This window comes from Piliocolobus tephrosceles, chromosome 3 (assembly GCF_002776525.5).
Source record: "Piliocolobus tephrosceles isolate RC106 chromosome 3, ASM277652v3, whole genome shotgun sequence".
Lineage (NCBI taxonomy): Eukaryota > Metazoa > Chordata > Mammalia > Primates > Cercopithecidae > Piliocolobus > Piliocolobus tephrosceles.
The window spans coordinates 106995073-107016414 of NC_045436.1; the positions used below are offsets into that span (position 1 = coordinate 106995073).

At 40.7% G+C, this 21342-nt stretch overlaps 1 protein-coding gene across 4 annotated transcripts in view; it reads left to right on the plus strand.

The window, feature by feature from the left end:
- The first annotated feature begins 4855 nt into the window (after positions 1-4855).
- The window catches only part of HNRNPD (heterogeneous nuclear ribonucleoprotein D), a 20195-nt gene continuing 3708 nt past the window's right edge, over positions 4856-21342 (plus strand). For 2 of the 4 annotated variants that reach the window (XM_023222466.2, XM_023222468.1), the window contains exons 1-4: positions 4856-5549; positions 7411-7467; positions 19272-19440; positions 20062-20223. In XM_023222466.2, the coding sequence (XP_023078234.1) occupies positions 5317-5549; positions 7411-7467; positions 19272-19440; positions 20062-20223 (621 nt within the window). In that variant the 5' untranslated portion in view covers positions 4856-5316. The remainder of the gene's footprint in view (positions 5550-7410; positions 7468-19271; positions 19441-20061; positions 20224-21342) is intronic. The other 2 variants (XM_023222467.2, XM_023222469.1) reach the window with 1 other exon arrangement.

Below are 21342 nucleotides of genomic sequence, written 5' to 3' on the forward strand. Positions count from 1 at the left end.
TATTTATTTAGTCTGTCCTTTGTCTCTGCCACTAGAATCTCAGCTCCATGAGACCAGAGACCTTGCCTATTTTGATCATTTATATTTCCCAGCACTAGAAATGTACATGTCATTAATGTGTTGCATGGTTGAATGTGAATAGCTACCTAAAAATTACCCCAGTATTTATGTTCTAGGAAGCATTTAGATGAATCAAGATATATTTTGGAGGTGGGAGGAGTTGGTGATTGATTGGATGTGGGGGGTGAAGGAGGGGTGATATCAAAGATGATTCCCTGGATTTTAGCAGGAACATATGGGTGGGTGGAGATGTCATTTACTGAGAAGAGGAAGACCAAGTAAGCAGGTTTGTAGGGAAAGTAGAGCTCAGTTTTCAACATCTAAAGTTTGAGATGCCTGTGAACATTCAAGTGGGGATGTCAAATAGGCAGTTAGATATGTAGGTCTGGAGTGAGAGCAGTGTATTTCCTTATTATTTGATTCTTTTTTCTTTTTTAAAGAGATGGGGGTCTGACTCTATTGCCCAGGCTGGGCTTGAACTACTGGGTTCAAGGGAATCTCCTCCCTCAGCCTTCTGAGTAGCTGGGACTACAGGCATGTGATCAGCTTTGTCTGAATTCTTTTAGCTAGGTTTTAAAAAACCGTATCTAAAAGCAAACTATTGACATCCTCATGAGTAAGCAGAACTGACTCTACAGTATTAGACTTTACTGCTGAAGTAAAACCTGACTTTTCAGAGTTGATAGGGCTTTTATTTATTGAATAAAGTGAAGCTTCCTGATAACCAAGGGAGACGACAGGGAATGTTCACTGCATGGACAATTGGTCACTTCACGTAAAATCACAAACTAACTCTCCAACAAAATGCTCAAATCCCACTGAAGGTGTTCTGCAAATAGGTCCAGATAGGTTACAGGCTGTTTAACATGGTTGTAGAAGCAGCTCAAGTATGCGTACCTTGTATTAAAAAATGGGTTCTTCGGCTGTTTCTTCCACACTGTTTATTCCAGGTTGCCAACTGGCATACATATCCTATTAATACTTTAAAAATTTGAACATAGGGAAACCTCCTGCTGCGTTTCTAGAGTGCATCTAGCAAATGAAAACTGCGATTTCCTTGGCTTAGGTGTATGCATCTTGTTCTAGGTAAAAGTGATTCCAGTTTAATTCTCAAATGGACTTCATTTTTGGCCTTTTACAAGAACTCTAGTTTTTGCTGCAGAGAATAATTGCTTTACAAAGGCTAAATTCAATGACGATCTAGCATTTTAGTGTGTTATCTGAAACACACTGGGGATCTCCTGAAGCAGTGGAACAGTTCATGTCCTGTACATTGAAAGGGGATACTGCTTCCTTCTAGCGTTTAGGGCAAGTCTAATACAGCATCTTCAGCCACTTAAACAATTAATCGTTACCTATGAATGTGTTAACAAAAAGTTTTATTTAATTCTCAAGAAATTTCGTACATCAATCAGCAGGTCATTTGAAGAAGCATTTTTTTTGTTTTTTGTTTTTGACACAGGCTCTTGCTCTGTCGTCCTGGCTGGAGTGAAGTGGCATGATCACTGCTCACTGCAGCCTTGAATTTTGGACTCAAGCAATCTTCCCACCTCAGCCGCCTGAGCAGCTGGAACCACAGGCTCAGGCCACCACAACCAGGTAATTTTTTTTTTTTTGAGACAAAGTTTCACTCCGTTGCGCAGCTGGAGTGCAGTGGTGCAATCTCGGCTCACTGCAACCTCTGCCTCCTGGGTTCGTGCGATTTTCCTGCCTCAGCCTCCCCAGTAGCCGGGATTACAGGCGTGCGCCACCATGCCCAGCTAATTTTTGTATCTTCAGTAGAGATGGGGTTTCACCACGTTGCCCAGGCTGATCTCCAACTCCTGGCTTCTAGTGATCCACCCACCTCGGACTCTCAAAGTGTTGGGATTACAGGCGTGAGCCACTGCACCCGGCAAAAGAAACGGGTTAAATACAACCCAAGGCATCACTGGGTGGGCAGGAACTGACTTTTAAAATTTTTTGTAGAGACAGGTTTTGCTACGTTGCTCAGGCTGGTCTCAAATTCCTGGGCTCAAGCAATCCTCCCTCCTTGACCTACCAAAGTGTTGGGATTGTAGGCATGAGCCACAGCACCTGGCCAAAAGTGGTTTGTTTTTGTTTTTGTTTTTTAATGCCAGAAATGAAATGAGATGGTGTGGAGAGGAGACTTTCAAGTCCCTGGAAGAACACCTAGTGTGCTTGAAAGCCCCTTAACCTAGCAAGTTGGACATACCTAGTATTTTGTCATTCAATAATTCAACTGGCAATTATATAGTGTGGATATATTGCTGCTGTGTATGTGTGTGAGAGACAGTGTGTTAGGGAGGGAGGGATACATAGAAGATACTCTGTTTTTTAAGAACTCATGGTCTAGTAAAAAACAATTAAGAATAACAGAGGTAAAAATAAAGGGCTGTGAAAAGGGATGATTAATTCTGCCTCAGGAAGCCTGGGAAGACTTCACATAAATAGTAACAATTGTTTTTCAGACAGGGTCTCACTCTGCCTTTTTCTCACTGCAGTCTCCATCTTCCAGGTTCAAGTGATCCTCCCACTTTGGCCTCAGGAGTAGCTGGAACAACAGGAACCACCACCTCAGGCTAATTTTCTGACTTTTTGTAGAGGCAAGGTCTCACTGTGTTGCCCAGGCTGATCTCCAACTCCTCCAGGCAAGCAATCCTTCCGACTTGGCCTCTCAAAGTGCTGGATTACCGGCGTGAGTCACCACGTCTGCCAGAAGTTAAGTGAGTTCCAAGAGGAATATAGCGTAGATGCAGGAGCACATCCTGGATGTAGAGATCTTGGCCACAACATGAAGAGCTATCGGTGATATAGACATCATACATCCTCATAAGGCATATAGTAAAGTTGTTAGCTTTAAAATCATTCCTAGGTTGTCTGGAATTTTTGACATAAATTCTAAGAATTCCAGAAGCTCCTAAGCTACATGGGAAATCAAGATGAACCTTTTGGAAAAGTTACTATTACCAAAAGGTAGCTATGTCTAATGATATCTTAAGATCAAAATAAATGATAATTACCCTCGCCTGAAGCCAGAAAGATTAAACAGACTTCCCTTCAGTCAATCATCTTAGTTGTTTCTAACCAGGAATATATGGTTTCAGCACCATACCCACTTTATCCTTTGCTAATATTCTGGCAAGTGGAGACAAACGTGGAGTCACTACCACTTTAAGATAAACATTCTTGGTATTATCTTTACATGACTTGACTATTACAGGAGTTTGGTAAGATTATATTTTTAGGACGTTTTCAGAATTTGACCTGTATTCTTGAGTTTTAATTATTCTTTAATGTAAATTCTACTAATTTGATTAATAAAACTTATTTATAATCTTCCTTTGAGATTTTTGGATAGTGTCCAACTAATACAAACTCGTTTAACTACAGTGGAAAAACAAATACTTAATTTTTTTTTTTTTGAGACGGAGTCTCGCTCTGTCGCCCAGGCTGGAGTGCAATGGTGCCATCTCCACTCACTGCAAGCTCCGCCTCCCGGGTTCAAGCCGTTCTCCTGCCTCAGCCCCCTGAGTACCTGGGATTACAGGCACCCGCCACCACGCCCGGCTAATTTTTGTATTTTTTGTAGAGACGTGGGTTTCACCATGTTGGTCAGGCTTGTCTCGAACTCCTGACCTCATGATCCGCCCGCCTCGGCCTCCCAAAGTGCTGGGATTACGGGCGTGAACCATCAAGCCCGGCCCAAATACTTAAACTCTTAAGGTTTTTGCTGGATTCTGCAAACTCGTCATTGTTTCCCCCCGTGCCCGAACACTTACTAAACAGGCGAATAATTATTTGTTGACTACAGAAGTACCTAAAAGCTTCATTTTCTTCTAAGGATACTGCTGGAAGCAGCAAATCCCAAAGCCCGAATAATCCAGTCTCCAGCCGAGGCATCGGGAATTTTTAATAGGTGTATTTTTATACACCTTAGTGAAACGCCTAACGGTGTTACAAGAAAACAAAACAAAACAACCACACACAACAAAAAAACCCAAACCCGAACACAAACTCATAAAGCTCGTAAAGATGACTCATGACATTTATATATCCTATGTAGAAGGACTAAAGAACATTAAGCGAACCGTTGATTTAACACACTTTCCAATTATTAGTAACGTAAAGGAATCACGATACCTTTTAGGATCTTTAAACAACAAAAGCAAAGCAAAAACGATGTTTTCCTTAAGATATGCAAGTTACCTGCTTCTTCGACCAAAAAAAAAACAATTCAGGAGAAAAGCAGGCAAACAAAAATCTTACTTGGAAAGTCAAATCTTAAACAGAAGCCCTATCGGCCCAGTGGCGATAGGCGAAAACCTCAATGTCACCCAGTCCGGGCGGCGACGGCAGGAAGAGGAGTTGCGGCAATCAGTGCGCTCGCGGTCCGCTGCGGCGCCTGGCGCTCCGCAGGCGTCCGGATGGACAGAGCCAGGGGCACAGGGCTGACATCTCAGGGCTAATTCCCTCCTCGAGTGCGTACATCCAGGCTTAAGCCGCCGCAGGGCGTGAGCCTCCCCTCCCCCACCTGAACGCCGCAGCTGCACGGGGAACGGCCGCCTTCGCGGAGATGCAGCCACACCCCAGCCTCGTGCTGCTTCTCCCGCCTGCTACTGGAGTGTTGGGGAGGGGTGAGTGGACTCCAGGAATCCTCGGAAGGGCGGGGGCGGAGGCAGGGGGCCCCTCTAGCCGCTACTCGAAACAGCACTCCTTGTTCTCGATGGTCCCCGCGCGACCGTCTTGGCTCACGACACTTCCGGTTCCTTTTAAAGGTCCCCCAAGCTGTGCGACGCCGAGCGTGAGAGGAAGGTATAAAGGAGAGCGAGAGGGCGGGACCGAAGAGGAAAGGGAAAAAAAAAACCTAGGGGGAGAGGGGTGGGGGGGGACGCGCGAAGGGCGCGCTCTCGCATCACGTGACCGGGACGCGCCGTTCTTCCGTCGGCCATTTTAGGTGGTCCGCGGCGGCGCCATTAAAGCGAGGAGGAGGCAAGAGCGGCCGCCGCTGGTGCTTATTCTTTTTTAGTGCAGCGGGAGAGAGCGGGAGTGTGCGCCGCGCGAGAGTGGGAGGCGAAGGGGGCAGGCCAGGGAGAGGCGCAGGAGCCTTTGCAGCCACGCGCGCGCCTTCCCTGTCTTGTGTGCTTCGCGAGGTAGAGCGGGCGCGCGGCAGCGGCGGGGATTACTTTGCTGCTAGTTTCGGTTCGCGGCAGCGGCGGGTGTAGTCTCGGCGGCAGCGGCGGAGACACTAGCACTATGTCGGAGGAGCAGTTCGGCGGGGACGGGGCGGCAGCGGCGGCAACGGCGGCGGTAGGCGGCTCGGCGGGCGAGCAGGAGGGAGCCATGGTGGCGGCGACACAGGGGGCAGCGGCGGCGGCGGGAAGCGGAGCCGGGACCGGGGGCGGAACCGCGTCTGGAGGCACCGAAGGGGGCAGCGCCGAGTCGGAGGGGGCGAAGATTGACGCCAGTAAGAACGAGGAGGATGAAGGGTGAGTAAGGGGCAGCCCAGGATAGTCAGGCCCAACTAGTCCCCCTCCCCCTCATTCCCCCGCCATTAGGCCTGGTTCCCGCTCTCAGCCCGTTCTCCGGGCCCCCTTGTAGCCTCCTTGTTCTGGTGTTCCCTTTTCTATGTTGGGTTTCCCGGACCTTCATTTCCTTCTTCCTTTGCCTGCTTATCGCCCCCCTCCCCCATCACACACGTTTCCACCTTTAGCCGTCACCATGCTGCTCCTCGGCCCGCCCTCCTTTCCTCCCTCGCCATGGGTCTCCTCCCACCGACTTAGCCGCCAGGATTTTTTCCCGCCTGTCGAGGGGTACCTTTTTTTCTTTTCATGCTGTCCCCTCTTTTTCCCTTTTTCTAAAGTCTTGGGCGTAAAAACGCAGACAGACACAAAAAGCTTCCCTGTTTGTATTGCTCAGGTTTATTTGGTGCTTCTCCACCATCCTGAAACGATGCGATTGTTTATAAGCGCATGTTTTGGGGAACGCGTAGGTTGTCCACCTCTGCCTCTCCCTTGTTGGCCTCAGGCCGAATGTTTTCTTGGGATTTTGAATAAGTTTGCCTAAGGACTTACTCATTTTCTTCACCATACGCTATCGCACAGTGGCATGTTCATACGGGCCCTATATTTTGACGTGCAGACCAAATTGGGTTCGGTGAAATGCTCCGACTTTCTTGTTGGTACGTTGGTTTTGCTCCGCGGGCTCAGGTTAAGTTCCTAGTCGATGGGGCCTGCACTTGACTGGAGCTGTCCTATCTCCGGCCTAGTGTCTACCCTTCCCCCACCCCACTGAGTTATTCTAACCGCGCACCCTTTTCGCGCCCTCAGCTATTGGGTTCCCCAACTGTTAGTACAGATTGTAACTTACTTTTTTTGTGCAACCTAATTTTTTACAACCTCCAGTCCCCTTTTTTTCCCGGTGCCCAGGATCCTATTTTGGTGTCTTGATTTCTTTCCCGCCCACTAAGGGAGGCCTATAGTCCTCTTAAGAGAAACAAATCCTGTATTGTGCTATGGGATCCTTTTTTTTTTTGGTGCAAATTTCTTAGTATTAACTTGCTTCCTCTGATTGAAATAACAGTTGTATATACTACCTAAATCTGCATTTAGTGTATTAAAATGCAGCATTTGGGATTGGGAACATAATATGGGAGTTAGCAGGAGGGACTAAATCGGGGTTCTTGGTTGAGTTTTCTTAGCTCCGATTACTGAGTGATGATCGTGGGTTCAGGCTTCCATTCCTTTTTGTAATGGGGAGGGGTGTGTGTGTGTCTGAATTTTTTTTTTAACTGTAAAGAGAAAGGAGTTGATGGATATAACAGTAAGATGTCGCTTTAACCCAGTGTTAGAAAACACGATTCCCTTTACTGAGGAAGAGCCCAGGATTTGGAGGGAGAGTGGGGAGGGGAGAAGCACTTTGGAATATAGGGTTAAACCCAGCCTAGGCAGATTCTTGTCAGGCTGTTTGATGATAGTGCTGGTTTTGGGGGAGTGGTGGTGGGAAGGGAAACAAACTTTTAAAAATTAAACAGATCTAACTCGAATTGTATATAGCTTAGTTGAGAAAGGAAGATGTTAGATATTTGGAAACTTAAAATCTTTAACATTTTGGTTTTCGTTTGCTGAATTCTGTTCTTTGGACAGAGGCACCAAAATGATTAATTGTGTAACTTCCTGTTTGGGGCAGGCTCTCTGTTAGCCCTGATAATTCAAATCGCAAAGCAGCTGACTTTATAGTTACCTACTGTTGAACTGAAGTGTAAATGAATTAAAAGTTTTTAACCCTAACAGTGTCAAAAACTAAAACTAGAATTTTGATTGGTTGCTGTACCGGTTGTTAATTCCCTAGCCATTCAAACTCCTCCCCACGACACTCTGAAGCAGCGACGGCACAGCGGGAAGAATGGTAAAACTTTTAAATTTTATTTCTGTATTATAAAGGTTTCAGTAGTCATAATATGCAGAGGCTGTGTATTGGTTAGTTGCCCATTGATCCCCAGGAAATTCTAGACCATAGTACATACAGTAGGCTTGTACCTGGGATATATAGTTTTTTAGGCATCATGTGTAATGTTTGGGCAAAACTGATGCCTTTACATGGTATTTGGTCTGTGGTAATGCATGTAGTTGCAGTTTGGCAATTTAAGCTAAACAATTAGTAACGATATTTTTATATCGAGCAAGAAAAAATATTACTGTAATCTTGGCATTTGATTTAAGATGAAAAATATTTTTGTTGGAATTCTAAGTTTAATGGCTAAATATGAAGACTACTTGATATAAAATGTTGTGTTTAAAATGTCATGCATGTTATACTGAAATATTCTGGAGATGTCTGAAGCAGTTCTTTAAGCAGCACTGTGTATTATGGAAAAATGTTTGTCTTTTACCTACCATATTTGTAAATAGACTTTTCATAAGAATTGTGTGTGTGTGTGTGTGTGTATATATATATACCATTCAAAGGTGGGCTAAAGTGGCTTTCCACTACAGCTCTTACCAGATTTTTTGTTTTCAGTGTGATTTGGCTGGAATATTAATAACAGTTGGTTGACATGTATTCACAATTGCATGACTTCTCTTTGGAGGCTGGTAGGTTGAGTATTGTTCTTTTTATCCATCCTTTCCCTTCCCCTAAATGTCAGTCTTTCTGCCTTTAGGATTATATTTGAATTTTCAGGGGTTTATACACCACCACTGGAGAGTAGAAGGCCACTAACTTGCAGGCAGTTACCTTATATCTTTACAAGCTACATTCTATTTTAAGAGCCCATTTAGGGTAACATTTAAAAATTTGCTTATTACTGTAGTCTCATCCACTGAAATCAGTCCAGCTTTACGTTGGAGAAAAAGCAGACGGGAAACAGGCAAGGGGAAAAGCAAAAAAGAGAAAACAAAAGACTGGGGTCACAGTTTCAATGAATGTTATTCCCTATATTTGGTGAGTGGTTGGCACTAACAGCCCGATTTCACTGCTAGCTAAGAGTAGCAAATTAAGATTAAACTATAACTGTGTTTAACATTATTATATACTTTGAATCTCATGTAATTGTTTCCAATAATTTGAAATGATTATAAACTTAAATTTGAAGGTCAGTGTTTTGACTCTTTCAAGTAATTACACTTGTCCTGCTACCTAAAATGATGTAATATTACAACTTTTTTGAATAATCTCAGAAAAAATGGAGAAATGTTTATATTCATAGTTAATAAACATTTTAGATAGTGACCAGCTGTCGTTTACTGAAAATAAAATTGGTGTAAAATTTTATTACCCAGGTTGATTTTATTTTTGAGACAGAGTTTCGCTCTTTTTGCCCAGGCTGGAGTGCAGTGGTGTGCTCTCTGCTCACCGCAACCTCTGCCTCCCAGGTTCAAGCAATTCTCCTGTCTCAGCCTCCCAAGTAGTTGGGATTACAGGCATATTCCACCACGCCCGGCTCATTTTGTATTTTTAGTAGAGACAGGGTTTCTTCATGTTGGTCAGGCTGGTCTCGAACTCCTGACCTCAGGTGGTTGGCCCGCCTCGGCCTCCCAAGTACTGTAATCACAGGCCTGAGCCACTGCGCCCGGCCTACCCAGGTTGATTTTAGAATTACACTTAAAAATAATGTAGTTCTTATTTTTAAGGGATCTAATACTTGAGTTTCCTTAACTGCGCAATTATGCAGCCCCATCGTGTTCCAGACATTAAGACTTTCTTTTTGAGTGAAAAACTTTCAGACCTTTTTTTTTTTTTTTTTTGGGTGTCTGCGCTTGCCACCATATCTGTCCCTTTCTCTTTCTCCCATTTTGAGGGATATTAAAAGGGCAACAGTTTTATAGTCAATATTGAGGATAAGACTGGTTAATACATACAGTATCCAAATTGAATTTCTTAAACACAGTTCTGTGTGCATTTCCTTCTACAAATCTGAGAATAAAGTGATTACAGTTTCATCCTAAAATACTTTAAAAATCAGTTGGTTTTAGAAATAGGTTTTTTTTCCTTTTGCATGTAAGAATGGACAGCTATTTTTAGGAAGGCATGCCTGTTAGACCTTTAGTGGATGTTTCTACAGTTTACTCTGGGACTTTAGAATCAGTAGTTATTTCCATAGTATGCCCTCCTGAGTTCACTTTGATTTACTCTTTCCGACATTAACATCAGTAGGTTTTACTTATAAGCATTGAAATTCCTCATTTTACTTTGTGGTGTGGACCCATTCTGTTCTCTGCAGTGCTGCAGTTCATTTGGGTAGGTACTTTAAAATTACTTAGTGTCTGGCAAAATATACATGCCATGTAGCAAGCTATCTGAGGGCAGAGTTTTTAAAATTTAAAAATCAATGGAAACTACAATGTTGCGTTAACTTTGAGATAGTTTTACAAGGTAGGTACATAGACTTTCCTGCTTTGGATTGGGTAGGAAGCAAAAAAGTCCCCCCATTCACTTATCAGCCAAAGTCCAGCAATACTTCTTTAATAACAGGACAGTAGATCTGGTCCTATTAACGGTTAGTGTATAATGAGCCCAAGTGTGATTCTTCCCATTTGGGAATTTTGTGAATCCTGCTGTAGGTTGTCGCCTGTCTCATTATAAAAGACTAGGCTCTTGTTTTTGCTTTAAATTTTTGAGATTATGGTCTTACACCTTAGTGCTTCTGGGGCAATCTGAACATTGTTTGGTTTGTAAAATAATTGCTTTTAGAGTAGTCTCATGCCAAATTTACTGGCCTTTGATTCAGTACAGTTGGGTTTACTGTATGTAGTAAAGTTGAGACCCTGAGTAGATGGGTCTCAGTGTTAGCATTCTTGGGAGCCTTTGACAAATTTCCCAAGTTAAAAATTCCAGAAATGGATGCCCTCAGATCTTTAGATGAATGTTTAGGGGAGGAGTATTAAATACTTTTCATTGTAAATTTTCATCTATTATGAAAGATACTAAAAATCTGGTTTTTTAAGTTTGGAATTGGAGAATGTCATTGAAGTTTTTCAGTGGTTATTTTTGAGATCACATACTTTGCCTTAAATCTGGGTTTTTTTCCCCTTAAGCCATGTGACCCCTTCTACAAACTCAGTGTATGTTTTTAATATTTCCTGGGTACTCTGCCATCGTCCTAACACATAATATTAGGGTAAGGCTGCCCTAATACGAGAACATTTTGAGTATACTATTTCGGTGTGTGATTTATGGCCAACATGAAGGATGTGATTAGTTTTAGCCTTCAAGTGATAATACATGCCATGCTTGAAAAGCATTTAAAAAGGAATAGAGTAATAACTTTTTTTTCCATTCCACTTGAAGCTGTGTACCTCAAGTGTGTGCACATTTACAAATGGAGTGAAACATAACTTGTGTTAGTCCAAGCTTGATTTGACTTCAGTTCTGCTTCAACGTTTTAGTAGATAGGGCACTGAACTGGATGCTGAAAGCGTGGGATCTCTTTCTGTTGCTTCACTTCCAACAGTGTGGTTTCAGGTAATACAACATGTTTGTTACTTGGTTTGCTGATCTATGTGTTGGAAACAATGCTCACCACAGGAAGATTGACTCCATAGCCTGCTTTCATAGCTTGTGTGTATTTATCCAGTGCCCTAATAGTTGATACTGCCAGTGATTTACTCCTGTGGAGTAAAGGTAAGCATGTTTTAGTTTCTGGAGTATTATATTGTACGTTGGAGTTAGATATTTAAGAATATTTGGGGGTGGGAGGGAAGACTCCTATTTACTGGTGGTGGTTGTCCAGTAATCAAGGTGACAGTTTAAGTATTGGGTCTTGGACTGTAAACTCCTGCTTATCTAGACTTCAGACTAGCACAGAGCCCACACAGCCAGGAAGTCTGTCTCCCCATTTAGTCTTATGAGTAAGATAGATGAAGCCGTGAGAAAATATACTCAAAAAGCAACCAACAGACAATGTCATGGAATGAATCTCCTACAGATTTTTCCTTACACTTTTGAAAAGTAACATGATTTTAAAACATAAGAAAATTCTAAAAATTCACCAAGGTACAAATCGTTTTCTGACTTCAGCATTGATACCTAAATTGACTTCCAATACACAATTTTATAGAATTGTGAATATGTAGTAATCTCAGTTAACCAGAACCTTAACCTTCAGGTTAAGGAAAATACTTATTCCTTAACCTCTAGGTAAATGGGAGTTTACCTTACAAAGCTGATTGAGAGCTTATTTAAAATGTAAACATACAAGATGTCATTATTTCCTTGTAGTGAAGTGAAAAAAGGGAGATGTTGGATTAAGCATTTAAAGTTAATTAGTGACTCATGCCTGTAATCACTGGCTACTCAGAAGTCTTGAGGTGTGAGGATCATTTCATGCCAGGATTTCTAGACCAGCTAGGTAACAAAATATGACCCGTTTCTTTAAAAAAAAAAAAAAATTAATGTGTTGGGGGTGTGCTTGTAGTTCCAGCTACCCAGGAGACAGAGGCAGGAGAATCTATTGAGCCCAGGAAGGAGCTCAGGGCTGCAGGAAGCTATAATGGAGCCACCGCACTCTGATAGTGAGACCTGGTCTCTTAAAAAAAAAAAAGTGTTTATTTTTAGGCCAGGTGTGGTGGCTCACACCTGTAATCTCAGCACTTTGGGAGGCCAAAATGGGTGAACAGCCTGGCCAACAGGCTGGAGAACAGCCTGGCCAACATGGCGAAACCCCTCTCTACTAAAAATACAAAAAATCAGCCAGACATGTGGTTACGCGCGCCTGTAGTCACTCAGGAGGCTAAGGCGGGAGAATCACTTGAACCCTGGAGGCAGAGGTTGCAGTGAGACACGGTTGCACTACTGCATTCCAGCCTGGGCGACAGAGCAAGACTCTGTCTCAAAAAAAGAAAAATAAGTTTATTTAAAAAACTGTCTTGTTGGCTGGGCGCGGTGGCTTATGCCTGTCATTCCAGCACTTCGGGAGGCTGAGGCAAGCGGATCACCTGAGGTCAGGAGTTCGAGACCAACCTGGCCAACATGGTGAAACACCGTCTCTACTAAAAATACAAAAATTAGCTGGGCATGATGGTGGGCACCTGTAGTTCCATCTACTTGGGAGACTGAGGCAGAAGAGCTTGAACCGGGAAGCAGAGGTTGCAGTGAGCCAAGATTGCGCCACTGCACTTCAGCCTGGGCACCAGAGTGAGACTCCGTCCCCCCTCCCAAAAAAAATGTCATGTTTCATTTATTAGATGTTTATTTTTTCAACTTCGCTTTTTAGTAGTCATTTAGTTAGGTTCATTCTAAAGCGTGAGGTAATGAGATTTAATACAGGGAAATCTTTTTGAAAATATTTGGTCCATTGTATGTTAGTCTTGAATTAAAAATAGAATTTTTCACACTTACCTTGACGTGTATAGAAAGCTGGGGGAGAGAAATACCTATTCTTTAATAATAGGGAAATAATACCAAAATTCTTATTGACTAAAGTGTTTTTTGGGGAAGATTTGTTACTAGCTAACCTTAATGTCTCATTAGATTTAAATAGTTTTAAAAAAATGGGCTGGGTGCGGTGCTTCCCGGTTGTAATGTAGCACTTTGGGAGGCTGAGGTGGGCAGATTGCTTGAGCACAGGTGTTCCAGACCACCCTGGGCAACATGATGAGACCCTGTCTCTCCCAAAAACAAACAAACAAACAAAGAAACAAAAGGTGGGTCTTGTGGTGTGCGCCCGTAGTCTCAGCTACCCAGGAGCCTAAGATTGCTTAAACCTGGGAGGCAGAGGTTGAAGTGAGCCAGGATTGCACCATTGCACCACGGCCTGGCAATAGAACGAGACTCTGTCTCAAAAAAGTGGTTTTCATGAATTATATACCAGATCAGATCTAAAAAGGCTGGTTAGTATTTGAACTCAATGAAAGCTTGTCAAGCTCTCTCCCAAGGTAGTTTTTATACAACTTCTAAGATAACTATCCTAATGTGTGATATTATCTAGTTGTATTGTAACTTCCTCCCTTCCCCTTAGGTAACTAATGACTTAGCTTTAGTTTGTCATTTTAGGATTTTAGAAGAATAATTATGATGGATAAAATAGTGGAAAAATTCAGTAAGGATTAATGGTGTGTGCCTGAGTAACATTACTTTAAAAGATGACAGTGATTGGTCATTTAAGTTATACACCTGAAATGTGTATCAAGTTGACATTCTGTTATATTTTTTAAACTGTCAGAACTTGTTATAAAGCCACATACGTAAGATCATAAGTTGTTAGGAAGTGTTTGAAAGTTAAAGGATTGGCTGGGTGTGGTGGCTCATGCCTGTAATCCTAGCACTTTGGGAGGCTGATCGCTTATGTCCAGGAGTTCGAGGCTAGCCTGAGTAACACAGCAAGACCTCGTCTCTAAAAAAATAAAAATGAAGTTATAGAACACAAAAAGAATACTATTCCAAAATTGGGAGTGAGTATAATGGCTAACTTTTTACCTTGAATAAGGTGTTTGACGATAAAGACTTGTTAGGGGAGGTGTCTTGGAATAAAATACTTAGTATTGACTGGGAATGTTAAAAACCTAGTGACCTAAATAGTCCAGAGAATAAGTTTATTGATGGGGAAAAGCCAGGATTATTAAATCGGAACATTTTCCACCAGCCAGGATTACTCCATATATATTGCCTTTTATGTTTTAAATTATTCTTTACTAAAATTACTGGCGTAAATGTAGGGTAGACCAAGTCATCAAGGTGATTTTAGAAGCTACATTTAAAAGGTCTTAGTTGAAATACCACCTACCTTTTGGTTTTTAATATATATTTTTTACACGACTATTTAAAAATTTCTGCGTTATTTCAGGTTGGCAGCATTGAAAATACTAGAAGATGTTTATATAAAACTCATTGTGGCCTTTTCCTTTTAATATTGGAAAGTTTATAAAGCCTATGCAGTTTTAAAAAATTAAGCCATTGAGTAAATAAAAATTTTGCTTCATTAAATTATGTTTAGATAGTGCTTACAGTGCTTTGCCCCTTCCAAATAGTAACTTTTGTCAATCATTTAGGATGTGTGTCAGACTATTCGGTGTCCTTTAAGTGTGTTAACTAGTTTAACCCTCTGCGAATATCTGAGGTATGCTCTTTTTACAGATGGGCAGACAATCTTGGACTTTCATATTTTTTTCTTAATGTTACACAGTTAGTAAGAGGCAGGGGACCAGGTGGAGTGGTTCATGCCTGGAATTCAGCACTTTGGGAGGCTGAGGTGGGCAGCTTGAGCCCAGGAGTTCAAGACCAGCCTGGGCAACATAGTGAAACCTGATCTCTACGAAAAAATGCAAACATATTAGCCAGGTGTGGTGGTGGGCGCCTGTAGTCTGAGCTACTGGTGAGGCTGAGATGGGAGGACCAACTGAGCCCAGGAGGTCAAGGCTGCAGTGAGCTGTCACGTAGCCACTGCATTCCAGCCTGGGAGACATAAAGACATTGAGGTCTTTAAAAAAGTCAGGGGTAGGGTTTAAACCCCGACATTTTGTCTTTATTGCTTCTAAACTTGCATTAAAAGATGATAAAATGTCCCACAAAGCAGTCTAAATTCCTGAATGATACCACATAACACTTGGATAGTCATCTATGCTGAGTTGTATAACTTTATGCTTGTCATTTAATTTTACAATTTGGTGTAAGCCAATGTGAAAGCAAGGAGACTTACATTGTTGAGTAGGTGTTTTAAACTGAATACCATATTCAGCCTTGGGGTGCTGAGTATTTAGTTCACAGCTAGGATTAAGAAATTCAGCTATGTTAATAAAATACTGTAGATGAAGTCCTACATTTTAATTGGGATTGATTCACTTAGAACTGAGGATCGAAGTTTAAACTTTATTGCAGCGTTATGGGCCATCTTTGTTGCTAATTGAACAAGTTTTGGTTGTTTTTAACATGGCTGCATAGGGTATTTTCTGAAGTTCTGTCTACTTCATTGGAAAGTGTTTGCCCTTACGTAGGAGTGACAGCAATATGAAACACTTTGTATTCAAGGCAGCAGAGGTAATCTGGAGAGACAGTAGATGTGCTTTAAAAGCAAGATAAGTCATACAAAATATGTAGATAATTTAGCCGGGCATGGTGGCTCATGCCTGTAATCCTAGCACTTTGGGAGGCCGAGGCGGGTGGATCTCGAAGTCAGGAGTTCGAGACCAGCCTGACCAATACGGTGAAACCCTGTCCCTACTAAAAGTACAAAAAAAATTAGCTGGGCGTGGTGGTGCGTGCCTGTAATCCCAGCTACTTAGGAGGCTGAGGCAGGAGAATTGCTTGAACCCGGGAGGCGGAGGTTGCAGTGAGCCTAGATCATGCCATTGTACTCCAGCCTGGGTGACAGAGTGAGACTCCGTTTAAAAAAGAAAAAAATATATATATAATTATTACCATATGCTATCAGTTTGAGGGGGAGCATGTATGCCAACATTGTAGAGACTAAGTGCCCATTTATCCATAATTAAGATTAGCAGATCTTTCCTCACTGTACTATAGAGTTGGGGGCTGGGCAGGGTAGCTTCCGCCTGTAATCCCAGCACTTTGGGAGGCTGGGCCGGGCGGATCACTTGAGGCCAGAAGTTGAAGACCAGCCTGGCCAACAAGGGGAAACCCTGTCTCTACTAAAAATGTAAAAACTAAATCAGGCGTGGTGGTGCAGCCTCCCACGGAGGCTGAGAAATCAGAATTACTTGAACCTGGGAGGCAGAGGTTGCAGTGAGCTGAGATTGTGCCACTGCACTCCAGCCTGGGCAACAGAGTGAGACTGTCTCAAAAAAAAAACAAAAAAACCAAAAACAGAAAGAGATGGAATGGAATTAATATGTTCCATTTAGTAAAGATGGAATGGAATTGGTACAGTTTGTGTTCATTGTAGCATATTCAACTATTTGTTCAGCAACCTTTTTTTTTAAGCCTAAGCATAGCCTGAGAACAGCATCCTTTTTAAATTAGAGCAGAAGGAAAAGCCAGAGTGTTCTGGGCTGCCAAAATATTAATACATTTGTCTCAAAGAAGAGCCACTTAGGTGCTTGCTTAGAGACTTAACACAGAATTTGAAAAGTTTGAGAGCTGGCTATTTACTCTGCAAAATGGAAGGCAGACATTTTAGAACAGCAACTGGTGATCTGGTAAAAATGAAAAGTAGAACTTGTGAAGAAATGAGGTGGAGTTGGTGTATAAATAGCTAAGTTTAGAAGATCCTGTGGGTATTCTAAATTAGCAAAATAGTGATGACTGAGCCATAGTGTTAAATTATGATTACTGTATTTGAGGTATAAGAAGGCAGAAAAGTGTGATGCTATTAGAAAAAAATCTCATTTCAAATGGTTGAAGGTTAAAAACAATTGGGGAAAGAGAAGGCAGGCAGTGCTTTAAGGGAGTTGGAATAAATAACTGGCTCCTTATTCTCCAAAAGTGCTGTATAGCTGAAGTTTTTTTTATTCTGGATGAGTGATACTTGATTATTAGTTGAGGAGTGAGAGCATCTTTAATGAACCCTTGTAGCTCTAAGGTAGGCATATTAAACAACTACCATACTAAAGGTGGGGCGTACATTTGGAGAGCACTTTGCTGGGCCAACTGGTGATATGCTTAGGTAATATTTAAGAAAATCTGCTGCTTGTCTGAAAAACATTTGGGGCTTCAGAATAATAATACCACATACCTTATTCTTGGTGTTTTATTTCTTTGTAATTGTTTTCTGTTTCTTAATAATTTTAAATTAAGGATATTTTTTCCCAATATAAACATTGCTTTTTGGTTAAATAAGATCAAAACTAGTTCTGTCTTCATATCTGAATAGACCAGACAGAGAATTTTCTTGCCTTTCAACAGCTTAAAAAATGTTTTTGTTAGAACTGTTGTGTTCAGGCTGAAATACTTGCAAAGTTTGTTAGTTATTATTGAGAAATTTCTGTAATCACGGAAAGGGTGATTTAATAGTTAAATCTCAATTGAAGTTGTTTCTGTTGGTGGAACTTGTCATGGGCATCTTAATCTTAGCAAGAGGTCATTGCTTTATAGTCAGTTCTCTTTCTCATTAAAAAATACAGTGCCCTCACCTTTACAGGGTGAACGTTGGTAAATAACTTCTGTCTGGGAAGGAAGTATTCTGGACCTGTAAGTTAAAAATAAGGTGTTTATAGCAAAGTATGTAAATAAAGATTGTATATTAAAAGGTACACACTTCAAATTAAAGAAAATGTATATTGAGAAAATAACTCAAATTTCTTCCATGGAATTGGCAAGAAATAAACATTTCAAATACACAAAACATGATGGGTGTTTTTGTTCATTTGATTATAAAATGCCAGAGTTGTTTTATAAATGCTACTTCAAGCCTGGAAACTTTGAGGAAGTCCTGAATATCAAGCATATAAATGGCCCAGCTCTAGAATACATGTGAGTTGAAGAGCTAACCTGAAGTGGGAAGTGCAGTATATACCTAAGACTTACTCTGCACTAAAAGTTTGCTTTTTCATTAGAAGTGAAACAGGACTGTGGTAGGATAGTAAGATCAGTAACACCTCAGTTAATCAGGTGTCTTTGAGGAAGTGAAGAAAGACCCTAATTCAAGGGACAATTGCCTTTTATTCCAAGAATGGGCCTTAGTGGCAATATCTTAAAAGCCCACAAGATGGAGATGTTTCCTAATAAAAGGCCTTTAATTTCTTTATGGAACTGAGTTGGTGTCACATCCCAGTCCCCACCCAGGACCCCTCCCCAGTTAAAAAGATGAGAAAATGCTGAGCAAGTCTGATTTGATTCCCATGGTGACATTTTTAGCCATTACATAACAAATTCTGACAGTTTACCCTTAAAATTAAAAACCTCCAGTCCTGTCTTTTTAAAGGGTTGAAAGGTGGTTAGGTATAGGGTAGCCTTTTATTCATTTATTAACTCATTTTTGCACAAAGGGAGCATACGTAAAGCTGCCAGATCTGAACTTTCTGGTGTTTTGCTGTAATGTTAGTAAGATTTCACCTTAAAATCTTTTGTTTTATTTTGAGTATATACCTTTGGTCTTAAAGTGTCTTGGTGGTTTTCTGCTTACCAACCATCACTTTTTGCATTTTAAAAGCTTAAATACTTTATTGCTGGTTAACTGAGGTTCTACTGTAAATGAATCATCTAAGTTAATTAGTGGATTGTGCTTCAATGGATAATTGTCACGAAATTGTTTATATTGCACATTACTTTTGTCTTAAGGACTCTTAGCACATCAAAAAAATTGGTTCACAAGTTAATTGTGAGATGTAGAATTTTCCATTTTATGTGCTAAGAGTTTTGTTAATGAGAGAACTGTTAACATAGAAAAGGAGCTTCAGCATAGACACCAATGCTGGTTGCTGAGATCAGTGGGGAACTGCATAGCATTTTAACAAGTTTAATAAACTTTGGAAGAGAAATTTGAAGCTAAGATTCTGTTTTTTTGTTGTTAACTTTTTAATTTGTAATCTAAGGAAAACCTTTATGTACAGTATTTTTACTTTGGGTATACGCTTATCTTTTAGCAAGTTGAAAGACTTAGTTTGCTGCTTGCTCACTATTTTGTAATTATCCGGGAGCAGCAGTAATAAGCCAGCTTTTTGGAATATGATGTTCCTGATGTGTGGTTATGTAGGAAGAATGATGTTTTAATATACTGCCCAGTAAACTGGTGCAGTTTGGAGAAGGTGTGTTATTGATATGGATAATATTTAAGGCAATTTTTTTTTTAAGCATTTTAATACTGCTTTTTGTCTTTACAGGAAAATGTTTATAGGAGGCCTTAGCTGGGACACTACAAAGAAAGATCTGAAGGACTACTTTTCCAAATTTGGTGAAGTTGTAGACTGCACTCTGAAGTTAGATCCTATCACAGGGCGATCAAGGGGTTTTGGCTTTGTGCTATTTAAAGAATCGGAGAGTGTAGATAAGGTAGTGTGTTACGTGTTCTGATCAGTTAATAATATAAAATATTAACATGGATAGTTTGATACAATGAGTTTGCCTATTTGTGGTTCCCCCTTTTGATAGTATAGGAAGATAATAGTTCTTGCCCCAATACATTTTATGAAGATAGAGGTAGGTTCAGGAATTGTTTCCTGAATAATTTGGGTTCCAGGCTCTGCTAAATTTTGAAATTAACTTTAAAGATACTATAGATTTAAAGATGCCTAGTTAAAAGGATGTGTTTTAACAGTTCACAGAAGTACATATTTTGAAATTTTGTTAGGCAAGCAGCTTTTAACTGAATCGTCATTTTGATCCTGGGCTAAAGGGAAGTAGCAGTCATGTTTGTATATATTGCAGTTAAAAGGTAATGGTTATCTAGTAATTGGCTAAATTTGTGTATGTCCTACCATTCTTACCTTTAGATTTAAACACTAGTATATGTTAGTTGATGTTACATCACCACCATGACTTGACAGTTTAATCTTGAGCAAGTCAACACATGCTTGGCATTATCTGTATTTATAGTTACTTTTAAGTAAATTAATATTCTCTGAACTTTAGTGAAGATATGTATTTTTTAAATGAAAACTTCAATTTTCTTAGGTCATGGATCAAAAAGAACATAAATTGAATGGGAAGGTGATTGATCCTAAAAGGGCCAAAGCCATGAAAACAAAAGAGCCGGTTAAAAAAATTTTTGTTGGTGGCCTTTCTCCAGATACACCTGAAGAGAAAATAAGAGAGTACTTTGGTGGTTTTGGTGAGGTATGTTATAAATGTTTTGACCCAGTTTATGTCAAAATTAGTGTGAATGTGATTGTCCTATTATGGACTCAGAGTCACTTGGCTTTTCAGAGCTGTTAGGGCAGATTATGTGATTTGTTTTGGAATAAGGATATTGTAAATACTTTATTAGCAGGTCTTTGAAGGTTGGATGATGCGTTTTTTTCATTGAGCACCTACTCTATGCAAAGTATTGCTGGGGTAGAGTATACAAAGATGAAATAGACAAGCATTCTTAAATACAGACAATAAGAGGAAGAAATCCAGATTAAAAGGAGACTTTTGTTCAAAAAAGGAAAGGAATTAAGAATAGGGTGTAGTGCCTTATCAATTGAAATGCATGTATACGTGCAAATTTAATGAGACTAATAATTATAGACTCATTAGGCTGGACGCGATGGGTCAGGCCTGTAGTAATATCAGCACTTTGGAGGCCGAGGTGGGTGGATTACTGGAGACCAGGAGTTGAAGACCATCCTGGGCCAACATAGTGAGACCCCGTCTCAATGAAAAGTAAAGCAAACTCAGACTCATTAGTGAAATAGATAATAGAGGTCTCTTTTAAGAATTAATGAAAGTTGAGAAATTTGTGGCATTGGGCTCCAGATACATCCCGCAGACATTTATTGCTTGATTCAAACAATACATGCTTTTTTAGTATTGAGGATTTGAGATATTGCCCACAAAACTCAGTATCTTGCTTTTCTTAAATATTTGCAAGAGCACGCAACATGGGAATTGACACTGCCCTCCCGTGTGGCAGCATCTGTCAAACTGAGTAGTAGCTTCCATCTTGGTTTGGGCATACGCTGTCCAGTTTTTAGTAGTCTTCACCACCCTACTTCCTATTTTCTCTCAAATACATTTTTATTCTGTTTTTCTTAAATTTGAGTGTTTTCTTCTTCTTCTTTGTGGGCATTTGAATTTGTGACCCTTGAGTTAGGTAGTAAATGTCAGTGCCTGGTGAAGCTTATTTTTGTAAATAGTTGTGAAGACCTTAGATGGAATGGATGTTCTAATTGGAAGAATTCCTTAAAAGGATTAGAATAAATAGGGGGAAACAGGAGAATAGAACTTCAGTGCCAAATACATGTTTTCTTT